Source organism: Dermochelys coriacea, chromosome 9 (genome assembly GCF_009764565.3).
Source record: "Dermochelys coriacea isolate rDerCor1 chromosome 9, rDerCor1.pri.v4, whole genome shotgun sequence".
Taxonomy (NCBI): Eukaryota; Metazoa; Chordata; order Testudines; family Dermochelyidae; genus Dermochelys; species Dermochelys coriacea.
Genome location: NC_050076.1, coordinates 85,845,618 through 85,862,646, shown reverse-complemented (window position 1 = coordinate 85,862,646; position 17,029 = coordinate 85,845,618). Strand labels below are relative to the sequence as shown.

At 41.6% G+C, this 17,029-nt stretch overlaps 1 protein-coding gene across 4 annotated transcripts in view; it reads right to left on the bottom strand.

Annotated features, from left to right (window-relative positions):
- Positions 1–1,737: 1,737 nt before the first annotated feature.
- CHRDL1 (chordin like 1) overlaps positions 1,738–17,029 on the bottom strand; it is a 59,475-nt gene continuing 44,183 nt past the window's right edge. For all 4 annotated transcript variants that reach the window (XM_043492465.1, XM_038416712.2, XM_038416713.2 and 1 more), the window contains exons 7-12: positions 13,304–13,371; positions 10,518–10,692; positions 6,742–6,936; positions 5,116–5,283; positions 2,839–2,928; positions 1,738–2,105 (exon numbers count right to left, since the gene is read on the bottom strand). In XM_043492465.1, the coding sequence (XP_043348400.1) occupies positions 1,975–2,105; positions 2,839–2,928; positions 5,116–5,283; positions 6,742–6,936; positions 10,518–10,692; positions 13,304–13,371 (827 nt within the window). In that variant the 3' untranslated portion in view covers positions 1,738–1,974. The remainder of the gene's footprint in view (positions 2,106–2,838; positions 2,929–5,115; positions 5,284–6,741; positions 6,937–10,517; positions 10,693–13,303; positions 13,372–17,029) is intronic.

The window sequence follows — 17,029 nt, the reverse complement described above, 5'->3', positions numbered from 1 at the left end:
CCTCTCATTCTCTCCTTGCTCTTAGTCAACGACCCTTTCCATATACTCCTGCTGGCTATTGCAAGAAATCCTGGCACGGATGGATCCTGCGCCACTGAAGAAGCAGTAAAAGGGGGTTGCCTCTTACAACCACAGCTGCTATCAGGGAGAGGTGCAAAGAGATCACTACTGTGAATAAGGCCCTACTAAAAGGTTTAATATTTCTTCTGCTGGAGCCTGAGTTGAGCCACTGGTATTAAGTACTGAACATCCATACCCCTTAATCTCTTTGTTAAGATGAACGTACCCCAGATGAAGACCTAGAGTGCCACCACTGGAAATGCAGTGCAGAGCAGAGAGCACAAGTTTTGCAAAGTCCCATGGGGGCCTCTGAATTCTGGCCACACCCATTTATTTCACTCCCTTTGAGGACCAAGTGCCTGGCCTGAGGCAACTTCTTTAGAACTTCATTGCTGTTCAAGCATAATAGGAAATGTTCCCATATGCTTCTGGAACAGAAAATGGAGGGAAAGCAGCCACTGTCACTTGCGCCTCAGGAGTGAATCTAAGGTGATGTCCATGTGGCAGGATTTCCTCAGAGAAAGCCATGTTTTCAAAGTAATGACCTTGTATACCAGAACAGAACTCTTTTCTGAAGGCAGACGCTGGACAGACACTAACATTCACCTGTGAACTGCAAATCAAACTGAAAAGGAGTACTTGTGGCACCTTAGAGACTAACAAATTTATTAGAGCATAAGCTTTCGTGAGCTACAGCTCACTTCATCGGATGCATTTGGTGGAAAAAACAGAGGAGTTCCACCAAATGCATCCGATGAAGTGAGCTGTAGCTCACGAAAGCTTATGCTCTAATAAATTTGTTAGTCTCTAAGGTGCCACAAGTACTCCTTTTCTTTTTGCGAATACAGACTAACACGGCTGCTACTCTGAAATCAAACTGAGTGCCTTAAATTTCTTTTTGCATGAAGATAATGGTCTTGCTGGTGCTGCACTAACTTAGTGGCTTTATATAAGTGCTCATTAGTTTGCCATTGGAGAGAGTTGTCCTTGAAGTTATGCTTATTAGTTTGCTGGGACTTGAGAGGCCACCAATTAGAACCACGCAGAACACTCTTATTGCGACAATTACCATTAATAAATTAAGTGATATCACAAGACATTTAATGAGTTATTAATCACTGTGGGTTTAACCCTATAGGAATTTTCATAAATGATTCAAGTACTTTGCATTCTCCTGCTATGTTACTTTGTAAAGGGAGTTTATTGACCGAGGCTATGTGTTAACAGGGCCCATGAGAATGCAGTAGTGGGGCGGCATGAGGGAGCTGACGTTTCATATTTCATGTAGAGAAGTGGATAATGGAAACCACTTAAAAGTTGAACGTTTTCTCAAATTGCTACATAAATGCAGTAATTCCCACTAACACCTTCTGGTTTGTTTATGTACTCAGAGTTTGTTCAACTGCAAGACATTGTCCCAAAAGCAATAGGCTGGTTGGGAGTTTTCATTTAAATCTGGATATTATGGCTCAAACACAAGTACTGTATCACTTGTATTCCCCGCCCCCCCAGAAAAACATGAGTCATTTCAACACCAGAAGTGGTATAAACTCAGCACAGGAAATAATGCTCTCCATAGCTCCTGCACAGTTATTAGGTGTCCTTCATTTCATTAGTTTGAATAACTTGCCAAGTTTAAAAAAAAATCTGTTTTCTTTTTTAACTTTGCAACTTTACAAGCAACTACAGTCTCCCTCTCCCTTCCCCCCACTAATACAGAGCCTCCTAGTCTTTTTGAGGAGATATTTAAATAGTTGACACAGACCACTACACATAAAGCAGCAAGTTTGCTGTGCATGATGTGAATAATTACTGCATTATAGTTTTGGATTTTAGGGCAACTGTTGACTTAAGCAAAATAAAGCCTGCAGTCCAGCTGCAGATCCAAGTTTTCTCCCTCCCGTGCTGTCTCCCTTAACAGTGACCCTTTTCAGGCTTTCCAAGGTACAAAACCTTTACCAGATCCTCCAGCTCAGTCCTGCACACTCTGCTTTCGCACATTTGGCTGATCTGAACTTCTCCCTCGCTAAATATTTTCCACTGGCCTGAAAACAAAAATACAAAGCAGAGAGACACTGACTTAGACAGAATGCAGGGAGCTTCAGATTCCCTTACAAGCACTAGCCAGACAAACACATTCAAATTGTTGATAGGGAGAATTAAAATATTTTCCTTTGGAAGGTTTGAAAATATCTCAATCACTTAATACATTGCATGCAAAAGAACATGAAGGGCCAGATTCTGATTGGGGAAGGTGGGAGGCAGGGAGGGGAAGCTTTAGTTTGTAGCTGGGAAGGCCCTGGCTTGTAATTGCGGCATACTCCTAAGAGTAATTCTTTCAACAGCTGCTGTTGCCTTGCCATAGTGGAAGTCTAACATAACAGCAACTTGCTAGTGCAGAAGAACTGGAGAATAAAACTGACCATAAACAAATGAAATTGGGAGGCCAAGTTCTGTAGCCCAAGCTGGGTGAAATACAAAATATAAATTGCATAGTGGTGAAAAATGAATTTGGGTTTTTTAAAACAGTCAGTTTTTAATAATCCAAGGTGTTACTAGGGACTTCAGAAAGGCATCTTTTAAATATGATTTACGTGAAAGTAACCCTCTAATCATATGTTGTATTCTGATTATTTTATTTGATACTCATAAACTATTGATTGCAGATGTTGGTGGGAAAGTAGCAGATTTATTTCAACTGGAAGAGTAATGCAGGGCATGTTTCAGGCTGAGGTTATATAGAAAAATGGAGCCTAAGAAGACAAGACTTTTACTTACTCAGTGTTGTCCTTGTTATCTGCCTGAAGTAGGGAAGTTCTTCAAATTCGCTTTTGGATATCTTCTCAGTGTGGAAGTGATGTAGAATCCCTGTAGCAAAGCAGTAAGAACATGTAGTTGGAACAAATTTCCCTGCTCTGAGCCTGTTGTGTTGTTGTGATTGTTTGTAGAATTACTTGCACGTTGAGCCACATTATGAAATCGTCTTTACCAATAATGTTTTAACCGATTCCATGTGCTCCATCGATATTTTTCTTTTGTGGTTTTATGGTGGAGAGTATCACCGAGATCTGAGAGTTAGTTCCTCCTTTACCCATATAGCTTCAGCCCTCCCTGGCATGAATGAAAGAGAACCAGAGCAGAGGCCAAAATCCCAGTGCCTTGGAGAAAAGCAGTTTGGCATGCTGACATCGGACATTGTCTTTTACCTAACTGCAGGCAGACAGCAGAAAATGCTCCTGCCAAACCACCAGAAGGGTTTGTGTCTTACTGGGATCATAGGTCAGTAGGACCCTGTATTAACCACCAGCCCTTCAGAGGGCTGTTCATCGATCATGATCTGTGTAACTTTAAGTGTAGTTTGCCCTTTAATATGATCTCAACTTATGAAGTGTCTTTTAAAAAAAAAGTAGAGACTAAAACTACTAAGTTGATGCTGATGGTCTCAAAGCAATCTGTAAACAAGCCTAACAATGCCCCAGTGAACTAAGTAAATCTATATCCTAATTTTATAGATCTGTTAAAGTAAAGTACAAAAAGATTGAATGATTTGCTGGAGGTCACACTGTGTGAGTCAGTGGCTGAGTCAGGACTAGAACCCAGGCACGTTGACTCGTGTGTGTGCCTATTTGCTTGCTCTGACTGTGTGACAACATTCCCAGCTAAAGAGAGACTACAAACAAGTGAAAGTAAAGCTACTTTAACATTTAGCATGTGGACTAAGGCATTCTGAGACACAATGTCATTACTTAGTAAATGCCTTCATGTAAAGGGCCTTTGAGAAGATAGCCAACATAATTCTTAAGGGAAAGAGTTGGTTGTAGGAGATGAAGAGAAAAGTAACATTGCCTCTCTTTATATACTGAATAACGGATCTGTTTACACCCACACTTTTGGTATTTCCCTTTTTGGGTCCCCACTTGTATTTTTAATTAAACTGAAATAATATACATTTTGTAGCTCCACTCTTCCCGAAGATTTCTTAAGGGTTTTTTCTTTCAGTAAGGAATCACTTTGCTCACTTTGAAATGCAGCCTCCTCAAAGATAAATACACTTTTTAGGATACATTGTGAAACACGTACTCTTATAGTACATAGCAATATTACACAAGTTCAGATTCAATGTAGAGTCCATGAACTGTAGGGAAGTTTGGCATTTGTTTGAGATCTAGCTTCTAGATCTGTAAAACCAAGGAGACCAGTCAATTAGCTAAAGTAAAAGCTCAGGCTTTATTCATTTGCAGCACATACAACACTGATCATCTGAAAGGGTAGGAACATCTAAACCCTTCAGATATTCAGGAGTTTGGACAATTGAAGGGACTGGCCTGAAAGGGTTGGAAGTCTGTGCTCAGGGTTAAGACTATAGCTGGTCATAACATAGATTCTTTTCCCTTCCACAAAAAATGAGTTTTCTGTGAAAAATCAAAATCTAAAATGTTTTGGCCAAAACCTGAAGAATTTTGATTCTGCAGCACTGCTATGGTCAGGGATGCTGGAACAAATTGTATTGTGGGGCTGCTGAGAGCCATTGAACCAAACTGTAAACCCTGTATATAATGGAGACCACTTCAAGCCAGGGGGTGCAGTAGCACCCCCAGCACCTCCAGCTCCAGCACCTATGGCTATGGTGCCTCATGGGAGTTGTAATTAATCTGGGAGCTGTGTGCTCCTGTTCCCCGCAATAAGCCAGGCTCACTGGTTGGCCTACATCTCCCATGATGCACTATGGTCTCCCTCCTGCCCCCCCATAGGATGGTGGCATTGAACTGGCTAGTGTGTGCTACTGCCCTCTATTGGCCAAAATCAGAACTGCTCAAGTGAATATGATACATACCATACTGCTAACAACAAGGGAGTTTGGCACAAGCAGTAGCAATTTGTACTTTTGTAGTAGGCGGACTGGAGTTCTATCTCTGTTACCAGGGAACTGCCAAATGCCCCAATATAAAGAATTGGAACAGCTATAAAGTCCTGAGTGGCAAGAATTTATAAATCTTTCCTGAGGTTATAAAAAGAAAAAAAGCACTATTTTAAGAGAGAACTTGATCTACTTACCTTTCCGAATTGTCCAAACATGTATTTCTATTTGAGGTGGCTTTTCTGTTTCCATTGCAATTTTTCTAATGGTTTCTCCTTCCTCCATGAAAACAGATTCATAGACGGGAAGCATCTCTTCACCACAAAAGTAATCTTTGCTGTCAAAGCTCTGACTTGGCATCTCTTCTGTAAGCAAAACATGACACAGCTTTAATAATGTTCCTTGGAACTTACTAGATTCATGCTGTCCAACAAGTTTAGCTTAATTGTAGAGAGTTCCTCTGAAGTGGTCTTTCAAGCTGAGTCCAGACTACTTAGTGAAATTCTGTTTTGCTCTCCCTTTTTAATGCTCAGACCTGGTAACAATAAAACAATTTGGATTTTTTATTTAGTATGTTTTATCTTATCACACACAAGTCAGACTTCAAGAAAAGGTCCTGCTTTTTTGATAGCTGTGGGTGAACTTCTGGAGACTGATCTGAAATCTAGATAACAAATGATTTTCTTCTATAGCACTTGCATCCCAGCTTCTTAGCCAGATTATTCTGAGTGCTCTCATCTTCCATTGACTTCAAGAGGAGTTGTGGATGCTCAGCATGTCTACATGTCAGGCTCTCACAACTTTAGTTATTAACTGAATTAAGCCTCACAACCCTCCTGTGATGTAAAGTATCATCCCCTTTTTACACATAAGATGATTGAGACACAGGGCAGTTAAATGAGTCTCCTTCCATCACGAGTCAGGGACACAGCTGGGACTTGAACTTAGCTCTCCTGTCTCCTAGTGCACTGAACCAGGTTCCCTTCTAATTAGCATTGCTAGCAGGTGCTTTGTGAGTGACTTATGCATGTGGCTCTGACACTCATTTTCTCAGAGCATTTCTGCCAGTGCATCACAGAACTAAACACAAAAAGGGGTTAAATGTGTTGTGGGAAAATTTTAAAGGTACAGATGGGGGTTAGGCACCTGGCAAACGTCATAAGCGAGGTTAGCAAATTTCTAAGTAGTTTGTTTGCTTTTCTTTACACATTTTACTAATATCCTACAACAAGCTAATCAAGTGATTAGATTTTCCCACAATGCTATGATAAGCTGTCATAGTATTAGTGCTTATTCTAAGGATCCAGTTCCATTATTGGCACAAATAACATTATGACCAAAGCGTTTAAATCTACTGCTATGTTTTGCAAAACAAAAGCTTTATTTAGTACAGTAGTGTAAATGTCCCAAGCTAGAAAACAAATGGAAAGCTCTGTGAGGATTGTAAATGGGAAGGGATGGGAGAATGAGAGAAGCTCCTTGAATTATTGTCTGGGAGATAATGCATCTCTAGTTGGTGGTGCTGGGGGAGGAAGGGGGGATATACTCTCTTCTGAAATAAATGTCCAAAAGTCACACTAATGCTAGAAAGAAGAAAAAGAGACCAGAAGGTGGGCCCAATCCTCGGTGCCCTCTACCTATGGAAATGAAATGAATGAGATGGCTTGCAAGATTGGTGCTAGATCTATTATCGTGCCCAGATTTCCCTCTAGCCAAAATATGGCAACAGATAAAGTTGCTCATTTCATCAGGTGTCACTATGATCAAAAGACCACTTAAAATCCAAAGCAAAAAGGCAGTCTGTGATCTATTCTGTGTTTTACCTGGACAGACTTTACAGCATTTTCCTTCTATTTTCTGAGGGTATTTGCAGGGATATTGATCCGGACAATGAATTTTCTTACATTCTTGTTTGGTGATGTTGCAGGTACACAACACACACTCTACGATTCCAAAGGCCCGGAGATTAGGATGCCACGATTCACCATGTGAATATGTTTTTCCATTTGAAACACAGACTAAAACAGGAGAGAGGAAGAAAATGAATATTCATTGTATGGTAGGGCCCCAGCAGGTCCATAGTTGAACTACAACCTCTGCCTTAGTGAATACACACTGGTTTGAGGCAATGTTGCATTCATGACATGGCTAAAGGATACACCTCTGCTTGGAAGTATATTTTTCACAAGTGATTTCTGGCCCAGCCCTTCTCCCACTGATGTTAAGTTTTGTCATTTACTTCAAAGGGAACAGGATTGAACCTTTGATCATCTTTTTCTGTGCAATTTGGTCTAAATTCTGGCCTCACTTATCTGTGAGGGTACCCTGGTATTTCAGTGAGCGAGATAGAATGCAGAATTTGACCACTCTCCTCCAGTGTGTGTCCGTTTTTATTGGGGACCGTTTACTTCCACCAATTGGCTTTTATGATCTTAGCTCCTCATGCACACCCCACTCCTCTGAACTGGCTCCTGCCTCAGAATTTCAGCCTGCAACCAGAACAATATTCTAGTGCCCTGTGAACCTTGCTTCTTTAAACATTTCATAAACATACTGAAAAATGCAGACTAACCGAAAAAGGTGAAAGAAAGGGCACTGTTTGATTTCAAAAGGCAGTAAAAATCAAGTTTGGATTTGCTGTAAATATTTCCAATTCTTCTAATATGCCATCATTTTGTATTAATGCTTTTATTTGTAAAATATGTTCCTCTTTTGCCTGTAACTTTCAAAAGCAATTTAATTTTTATCTGTAATCTTAAATTTACATCTAACTGGTAACAGATGTAAGCAACTCGCTTATGTGTTACTAAGTTACCAAGATTTATGGTGGGTGTTCTTCATAATGTATTGTCTTTCATGGGTGTTATACCATCATTTGGTTTAATAATTTATTACTTTTTAAACTCTTTCTTAAGAGCTGTTTTCATTTTAGAAGGGGAAACAGTTTTTTTCTCATAAAAGCAAATGAAGTGTTCTCTGTATACAAAACATAAAGATGAGAAAGAAAAGGGAAAATTTACATAAAATGGGATTAATTACTCTATTGTTATAATTAACCTTCTTACATGCTTTAGTAGTATATTTATACTTACGTTTGTATCATTTTTTTCCTGCCAGAGAGCTCCAAATGCTTTACAAACATAAATTAAACCTCACAACTTCTCTGTACTGTAGTCAGGGATAAGTTGACTATAGACATATTATCCCAATTTTGCAGATGGATAAATTGAGGCACAGAAAGGTTAAATAATTAGTCCAAAGTGACAGAAGAAGTCTGTAGTCACCATGAAAATAGAACCCTAGCTTCCAAATGGCCTGCTTTAACCACTGTCTGCATAGAAATGTAATTCTGTATCCATGTAATGGCATCAAATCTGCAGGTCAGTATAACTATTTTGTTTATTTTTAGCTTTATAAAATGTATCTCAGGAAGCATGTGCATTAATTAATAACACACTCTAATTGCAGAGAACAAAAAAAAAGGACATGGTCACCATTCTAATTTCCATTCCAGAGACCTCTTAGACTCTCTCTGGGCCACAAGCTCCTAAAGCTATCACTGACACTAAACTGTGCAGAGAAATGTGCTGTTTATTTGTCTACTTTTTATTTGCTGAAACAAATCAGTTAGAAATTGCTTTGATGATGTCTTCATGTGTGAACTGGATGTCAGAGATATTGCACTGAGTGGAGATTCCTGCTCCTAGTTTCAGCATAAAACACTGGCATGATCTGAATCTGTTTTCATGGTTGTTCAGGTGGATAATAAAGATCCTATGGCCAACATTCCTTCTGTTAGTTAATACCTTAAAAGATTAGTTGGCTATAACACAAAGGCTTTTAACTCTTGGTGGGACATTCCTGAGTGTACGCTACTCTGGGTTTTGTGTATAGTTGCTCTTCTATAGTGAATTCTTTTATTACTATTTGGGTCTGATCCTGCAGACCCTTATTCACTTAAAGCATACTCTACCAGCTACATAAGTAGGTCCATTGAAATGTATAGAAATTGAGTGTACTCAGCACCTTGGAGCATCATGCCCTTTTGCCAGGACATAAAATCTGCTGCCCCTTTTAAATTGGGGATTTGGTGATTCCAACCCTTTTTTCTTAGTATAATCCTTGAGTAACATGGCTTAGTCATGCTTCTATAAAGGTTTTCCATATTAACTTGAGGTCCTAATGTTCCCATAATGTAATAAGTCTCTCAGAGGCTTAAAGAGATATTATGTTATGTTACTGGAATGCCTCTAGCTCTCAGTGCTTTGTTTTACATACATCTTTGATATGAAGTATTGTATTGATCTCTGAAAAACAGAATACAAGTTAAATGGGGAGGTTGGAGGGGTGTGGAACTGCTGGCCTGAACACTAGGTAACAGCTTTGTTCAACACAGATGTAAAGGGGGAAGCTCCTCATCACTTATAGGTGGGATACTTTCTGCCAAGGAGATGGCTCGGTAAGTCTTGGCAGTAGTGAGTCTACTGGTAACGTAGTAGGGTTTTGTCGCCTGAGATTTCTGAGATAGCTTAAATACATGCCACTTGCATTCACACAGGTTACCAAATAGGAGAAAGCATGAAGAAAATAACCAAAAGTAGACTTTTCCATTCTCTGGATGCTAGACCAATCAGTGTGTGAATTTAACAGCAGATCTAAAGACTTTGACAGTGGTGTCAGCTGCTCACCTTCCTAGTCCCAACAGGATAATGTGGTCTTTATATAGTGTGATCCAGCATGGCCAGAAGGCAGCAGGAGAGTGATATAGGAGAGATATGTAAGTCCCAGGATAAGGAGAAGCCTTATTCCCTGTAGAGGGCAGAAAGGTTTCTATAGATTAATTAAAAACACCTGAAGCCAATTAGAGCACCTGAAGTTAGTCACCAGATAAAAAACCCCTGCTTCAATCAGCCAGGGGAAGGAGTTGGAGCAGAGAGCAGTTTGGAGGCGTTGAAGTAGAGGAGAGTTTGGAGAAGTGCTGTGGCTAGCTAGCAGACCAAGACCCTAGGTAAAGGGACACCTGGCTTGTGCAGAGAGAGAGGGCAGGAAGCCCCACAAGCTGAAGAGCAGGAGAGGGAAGTAGCCCAGGGGAAGGAAGCACTAGTTCAAGTGGTTTACTGCTAGTCCTAGGGCCCCTGGGCTGGGACCCAGAGTAGAGGGCAGGCCTGGGTCCCTCCCTCTCCACTATCCTTCTCTGGGTTACTAGTGGGACAGTAAATACACTAGTTCAGGGGCAGGAAACTGTACCCTGAACCCCTCCCCAAGAAGAGGAAATGTGGGACCCATCATAATCATACTGGCAATTTGCCACAATAGTTTCACGTAATGTAGATTCTCGACGTTCTTTAGAAAGCAATATGGTAGTGCCTATGTGTTGCCTTGGGAAAATGCAGCAGCCACTATAGGCTCACACACAATTGCCCCCAGCCAAGATAACTCTCCTAATGTTATATCTTTGCTGTCTTACTGTACTTTTACTTTCTGACTTGCAAGGTTGTCATTTGCAAAGGGTCTCCCCTTTATATACTAAAGATTCTTTGAGAGCTATAAATGGCTGAGACCCAACTCAGAGTGGTATTGCTAAAAGACTTCTCTTTACCTCGTCCATGCTTATGCTTGTTGTTGATGACGATCTGTACTATAGTTCCTGAGGCTTGCTGGGGGTCAGGTAGGACTCCACGGTTACTCCTGCCACTGGAAAATCGTGGAATGTTGACCACCTGTCTGGTGGAGCTGGGTGACAGGTCGTAATGGGAGCGATGGTATGAATGCCTCTGTGTGGAGACAGAAGGAACAGGAATGTAAATGTTTCATTCAAGTAAAGCAATTAGAGAGCTGAACTTTGTGTGTAAACTGTCTGCATTAAGGCTCCCTGTGCAGTGAATGTGAGTTTTGCCACTGATGTCAGTGAGGTGCTAAATCTCAAGATTCGCTTCTTCCTTGCTGGAGAGAGGCTCATGCAGGTGCTTGAGATTAACCTGTGTTAAACTGCAGGTATTTGACCCTAGGAGTTCTAGCCTTCTGCATCCAAACTGCTTTTTACAGCATCCCTGAATATGGACCAAATATAGTTCAATATGTAAAATGATCAGTTGCTGCCTGCCCTCCTGCTTCTCATTTCACTGTAGATGCCAGAGCCACAGACACTCATAAGGCCAGATGCAACCACTGTTGCTCTGGATGAGCAGCACCTTGTTGGAATTTATCTCTATGTCCATCACCTTGACAGATTTGAAGGTGAAAATAGCCCTGTGCAGTGACTCTCTGTTTTTCAAAACAAAGCACCATGGTTATTTTGGGGGATTTTTTCCAAAAATACCCAAAGGCATGACTGAAGATTGTTTGTTAAAATAGTACTCTTACAAGGCATGTATGTATTTTGTGCTCCAAATGCTTAAAAATGCCAGGTGCTCTCTCCAAATTGTGTTATAAAAATCAACACTGCCAGACTGAATTATTGATGGTTAATCTTCACCCTGGAGGCAATAAAGCTATACCATAGATTGATCTAGCACCCTGGAGTGAATTCGTACCCCTCAGGCATGATAACTGGAAAATAAGTGTGTTACTACTGTTGAAAATTAGTGTTCACATGACAGACAAACCATTTATTCAGGTATGATGTGCACAAGTATCTGATCCAAAGTCTGCAGGAGTCAGTGGGGGTCATTCCATTGGCTTTGGATCAGGCCTTAGCTGCACATGTTCGTTCAGTAAAGTGCAAGAGAATAAGTAAAATCTCTAACAGGATCCAGAGACAGCCTGGGTCAACCACATGTGTGTCCTAGTGGTGATGCGCACACACAGGGCTAGAGTGTCCTTTGCCTTGCACTTGCTGTGGTTATTTACAAGGTGGCTGCAATATGCTACCGTTCTTGTTGGGTAGCAATCTGCACTCATTCTGTAGCATCAGAGGTGAAAATAAGCCGGTCCAGTCCGGTGTACCGGTAAGAGCCGGTACACCGTGCCGGACCAGACTGACTTCCCCAAGATGGCGATTTAAAGGGCCAGGGCAGGAGCCCCGGGCCTTTTAAAGTGCTGCCCGAGCCTGTTGCTGCTACCCTGGGGCTCCGGCAGCCGGGCTCAGGCAGCGATTTAAAGGGCCCAGAGCTCCACTGTGGTAGCAGTGGCTGGAACCCCAGGCCCTTTAAATTGCCCCTGAACCCTAGGGCTCCCAGCTCCCTCTGCAGCTCGGAGCCTCTGCAGCTGGGAGCTCCGGGGGTGATTTAAAGGCCTCGCCTCTTCTGGTTGAGGCCACGCCTCTTCCGGTGGAGGCTACGCCCCCCGCTCAGGACTCTGGTGTACTGGGAAGTCCTTTTAAGTTACTTTCACCCCTGTGTAGCAGTGCAAGGTACCTGACTAAACAAGGTGCAGAGCAATGAAGAGTCACACCCAGTGAATGGGTCTATCTTCTTATAATGTGGCATTTTGTTCTACTGTTGTAACTATTGAATACTGCCAGATATAATAGTATCTAAACAGCTAAAGCATCTGAAATATGGCCTATATATTGCTAAGTATTTACTTGGTATTAGCAATGATGAATTTTCCAACATTCTTACTGCTCTACAGGCTGTTGCTGAGTCAGGGGCCACAGAAATGGATATAAAATTTTTGTCTAGCAACAAAATACACTGTGAACCACAGAAAATAAACAACATTCCCCCTTCCTCTGGTGCTAGCTTTTTTTTTTTTTAAACAAAGGACATTGGATTTTTGTCTAACGATCATTAATTGTGGGAGATGTTAGACATCTTCTGATCATGGGCTGCCATCTTAACGGTGCATGAACCACAAATGATTTTAGAAGGAAAAATAGGATATAATAGCGAAAGAGGAGGAGACGGGATAGCGAAGTGTGAAAGAGGGATTATGGAAAGAACAGGCATGACAAATTGGTACCTAGGAAACTGAAAACAAAGTATCCTTTTGTAAGAGACATGCCCATTCTGCCTGCATGAACTCTAATTGCTCACTCTGTAGTGCCCTCGGCTCCCGAGCAGTACCTTTTAGCTCATGAGACCTGACACATGAAGTGTACTTTATTGGTTTCAGAGCATCCTATGCAAGTTTGTCTAGGGAGACACCACGTTTGGAGCCCCTCTCCCGGCCAGGCCCTAATCTATCACAAGAGAATTTTTGTCTGTCATTTCTTCAAGATCATCAAAGATTTTCAGCTTTGATGTACAGCTTTGGGTACAAAGAGCTAAAGGCAAACAGAGGAAGATTCAGTGGAAAAAGGTATTGTCACTAGTATGAATTTTTCTGCCTGGTATTTCCGTGCCAAGGCAGAACTGATGAAGAGTTAGAGTAATCATCCCTTTTACTTGTGTGTGACTGGCTTGGTAGGAAAACGGGTTTTCTCATTACACAGGGCACACTTACAGCTTCTCTGTTGGCTGGTTGCCGGAAGATATCCCCATCAGAATGTTCCCATGATAATTCTCCATCTCCTGTATGTGAGATAAAACCATCAGTTATGGGAGTAATTGTGCAATGCCTTAGACATGCCTATAAGAATTCTGTACAGCTGAATGAGACCAAAAACTGAGGCAGAGCTGTAGTGAGGTCACATCGTACTAAGACACCATTACTTTTACAAAACATATTTATTTGTATCACAGAAGTTCCCATCCTGGGCAAAGAATCCACCATGGAACAAAAAGACCGTCCCCGAGTACAAAGAGCTTACAATCTGTGTGACATTTTCCTAGTCTGCTATGAAGTATTAGCCTCAGTCGATACTAAACTACACTTACCATATAAAGAACAAAGTACATTTTTGCATTGCATTGTCCTTAAGGGTTTTTCCCTTTTTTGCTTACTGTCAAGTTCATAAAATTTGGTAACTCAGTGTATTTCCCAAATATTATTCTGAACTGATAAGGTTCTTTTAAAAAACATCCAACACTCTGCCACTGCAATTATTTTAAAAATAGATGCAACAGCCACTTTTAATGCATTACTCCCTGGACACACAGACAGGAGGGAGCCAGGTGTGGTAACATATATCTGGCTATATGAGAAGGACTGGCTCTAATGTCAGCCAGCAGATTCCTGTACCTGCAGCCAACAATCATGAACTGTACAGCTCTGCTGTTGACATAGACCAGTGGTTTTCAACCTGTGGTCTGTGCACACCTAGGGGTCCACAGACTGCCTAAGATTTCCAAAGGGGTCCACAACCCCTTCTGAAGATTTTTAGAGGCCCACAAATGAAAAGAAATTGAAACCCACTGACATATACAAACAGCCAGGAGAAGGAGTACAGGTAGGTAGCCCTCTCCCCAGGATAGGATTCATATCATTTAGGATGGTCATAACAAAGAAGTAAACATTAGAAGGAAATGTTGACTTGTATGTGAGAAGAATGTTTGTGGAATCAGAGATACTGGCTGAGGCCAGGAGCTCTGGAAACTCCCTAGAAGTGGGGTGGGGGCACCAGTACCCAAACCTTGGCCCCACCCCCCCTGCTCTGCCTCTGCCCCCTGAGGCCCTGCCTGCTGCTTGCTCATCTCCGCCCCTTCCCTCCCATTGCTCCCCCTTCAGGCAAGTCAAAATGGGAAGGCATAGCCCTCCCACTTTTAAAAGTGATGGGGCCATGGTCCCCGACCCTCCCTGTTCTGGCACCCCTGGCTGAGGCACTTGCCATTTGTGCACTGTGATGTAGGAGGAATTAAAATGCTTTTGAGAAGCAACTAGCGGAACTTCAGAGCAAGACTTTGGCCCCTCAAAACCCGACACCATGATCTGGGGCAATTTAGAAATGTAAACGAAAAATCTCAGCTTCCATTAAAGTCTTTGTAAAGACAGTTTTAGAAATGTAAACTTCTACAAGCTAGTGTGCACTGATCATTGGTACTGAGGGGGAACAATGATGGAATGGAATCTGTTTATATTTGAGGGGAGGATGTGGCACTAAAACAACGCTTAGACTGATATTTAATTGTTTAAAAACATGCAAGGATGACTTGCAGGAATGGGGCAGGAGGGTTATCTGAGGAATGGAAAACTTGTCTTATGAAAGGAGACTTAAGGAGCTTGGCCTGTTTAGCCTAACTAAAAGAAGGTTGAGGGGAGATATGATTGCTCTCTATAAATATATCAGAGGGATAAATACAGGAGAGGGAGAGGAATTATTTCAGCTCAGCACCAATGTGGACACAAGAACAAATGGGTATAAACTGGCCACCAGGAAGTTTAGACTTGAAATCAGACGAAGGTTTTAACCATCAGAGGAGTGAAGTTTTGGAATAGCCTTCCAAGGGAAGCAGTGGGGGCAAAAGATCTATCTGGTTTTAAGATTCTACTTGATAAGTTTATGGAGGAGATGGTATGATGGGATAATGGGATTTTGGTAAGTAATTGATCTTTAAATATTCAGGGTAAATAGGCCAAATCCCCTGAGATGGGATATTAGATGGATGGGATCTGAGTTACCCAGGAAAGAATTTTCTGTAGTATCTGGCTGGTGAATCTTGCCCATATGCTCAGGGTTTAGCTGATTGCCATATTTGGGGTCGGGAAGGAATTTTCCTCCAGGGCAGATTGGAGAGGCCCTGGAGGTTTTTCGCCTTCCTCTGTAGCATGGGGCATGGTTGACTTAAGGGAGGCTTCTCTGCTTCTTGAAGTCTTTAAACCATGATTTAAGGACTTCAGTAGCTCAGACATGGGTGAGGTTTTTCATAGGAGTGGGTGGGTGAGATTCTGTGGCCTGCGCTGTGCAGGAGGTCGGATTAGATGATCAGAATGGTCCCTTCTGACCTTAGTATCTATGAATCTATGGAGATAGATTTGGAATTGAACACCCCCCAAACTTTGGTGTTTAGATCTGTCTTTTATTATATGGGTTATGTAATGTAAGCTTTATATTGGCCCCAAATTTGCACCACAGAAGTCAATGGTAGCAGCATGTGCCCCCAAATCAGGAGCTGGACTTTATGGCTTGGAGCCATCTCTAATCAGTACAAAAAGGACTAATTTGAAAATGCAGGGGGCTTTTAAGTGTTCTGTTCATAAGTTACTAATATTCTTTGTCCTTACAGGGAGTAGAAATTAACTAACAGATCCCTCTCCCTGAGGCTGTGCTCATATATCTTTTATGGAAACGAATTGCTCAGACTTGTGCTTCATAAGAATCGCAGAGGAAGGATAAATCAGCATGTTTCAAATTGAAAAGGACAAGGTTAGTTAGAAAGGAAATGTTATTTTCAAGAAAGTTTTATAAATAATGAAGCATTTTAAAAACCACTGTGCAAATGTAGAGAGTCTTTTCAAAGGCCATTGCAGGCTCTGAATCTCCTTTACCACAAAACCTGTCTTGCCTAATGCCTCCCACATCTGACCCTGAATTTCCTACTTCTGATTCACTTTTTTCTCTTAAGTGACAGTCCTCTTCTGTTTTAGGTGGCTGACTTTTCTAGTGTAATCTTAGTGCACCGCGTAACTAAGGCACAATGCTTTGTGCTTTGAAACTCAGTTTGATTTTTGTAATTATAATGGGTCAGTTCCAAATCCAAGTCACCATATAAAGTAAAATTATGTGCTACCAGCCTGGGCAACTAAAAATAGCTATCAGGGAACAGAGACCAGGAACCAGATGATTAGCTAATGTTTATTTTATTGCACACTCAACATATTGAATGTTAAATGGTAATTTGCTAGATCGCCTGCCATGAGACAAAGACCATACACCTTTGCCTGTCTGAGTGCAGAAAGCTTCAAATCCAAGGTGCCTAATAAAATGTTTCTGCGTTTAGTGGCTAAAAATATAAGAAGCAGCAGCTTGGGCTACTGGGTAGGGGACTGGACTGGAACTCTGGAAACCTGGGTTCTGTGCCTGAGTTGTCCCTGGCTGACTTGCAGTGTTCACCAATCTGTACCTCAGTTTCCCCTCCCCCTCTTCTTGGCTGTATAGATTGTAAGCTCCTTAGGGCAGTATCTGTCCCTCCCCATATGTTGGTGCAGTGTCCAGAACTGTAGGCATAAATGAACTACAAATAATATAAATGCTCCTTAATTTTCCAAGTAACAGTACTGAGCTCTAAGGGTCAGATAGTTAGATATAGGCACCTAGTGGGATTTTCTAAGTGCTTAACTCCCATTGATTTC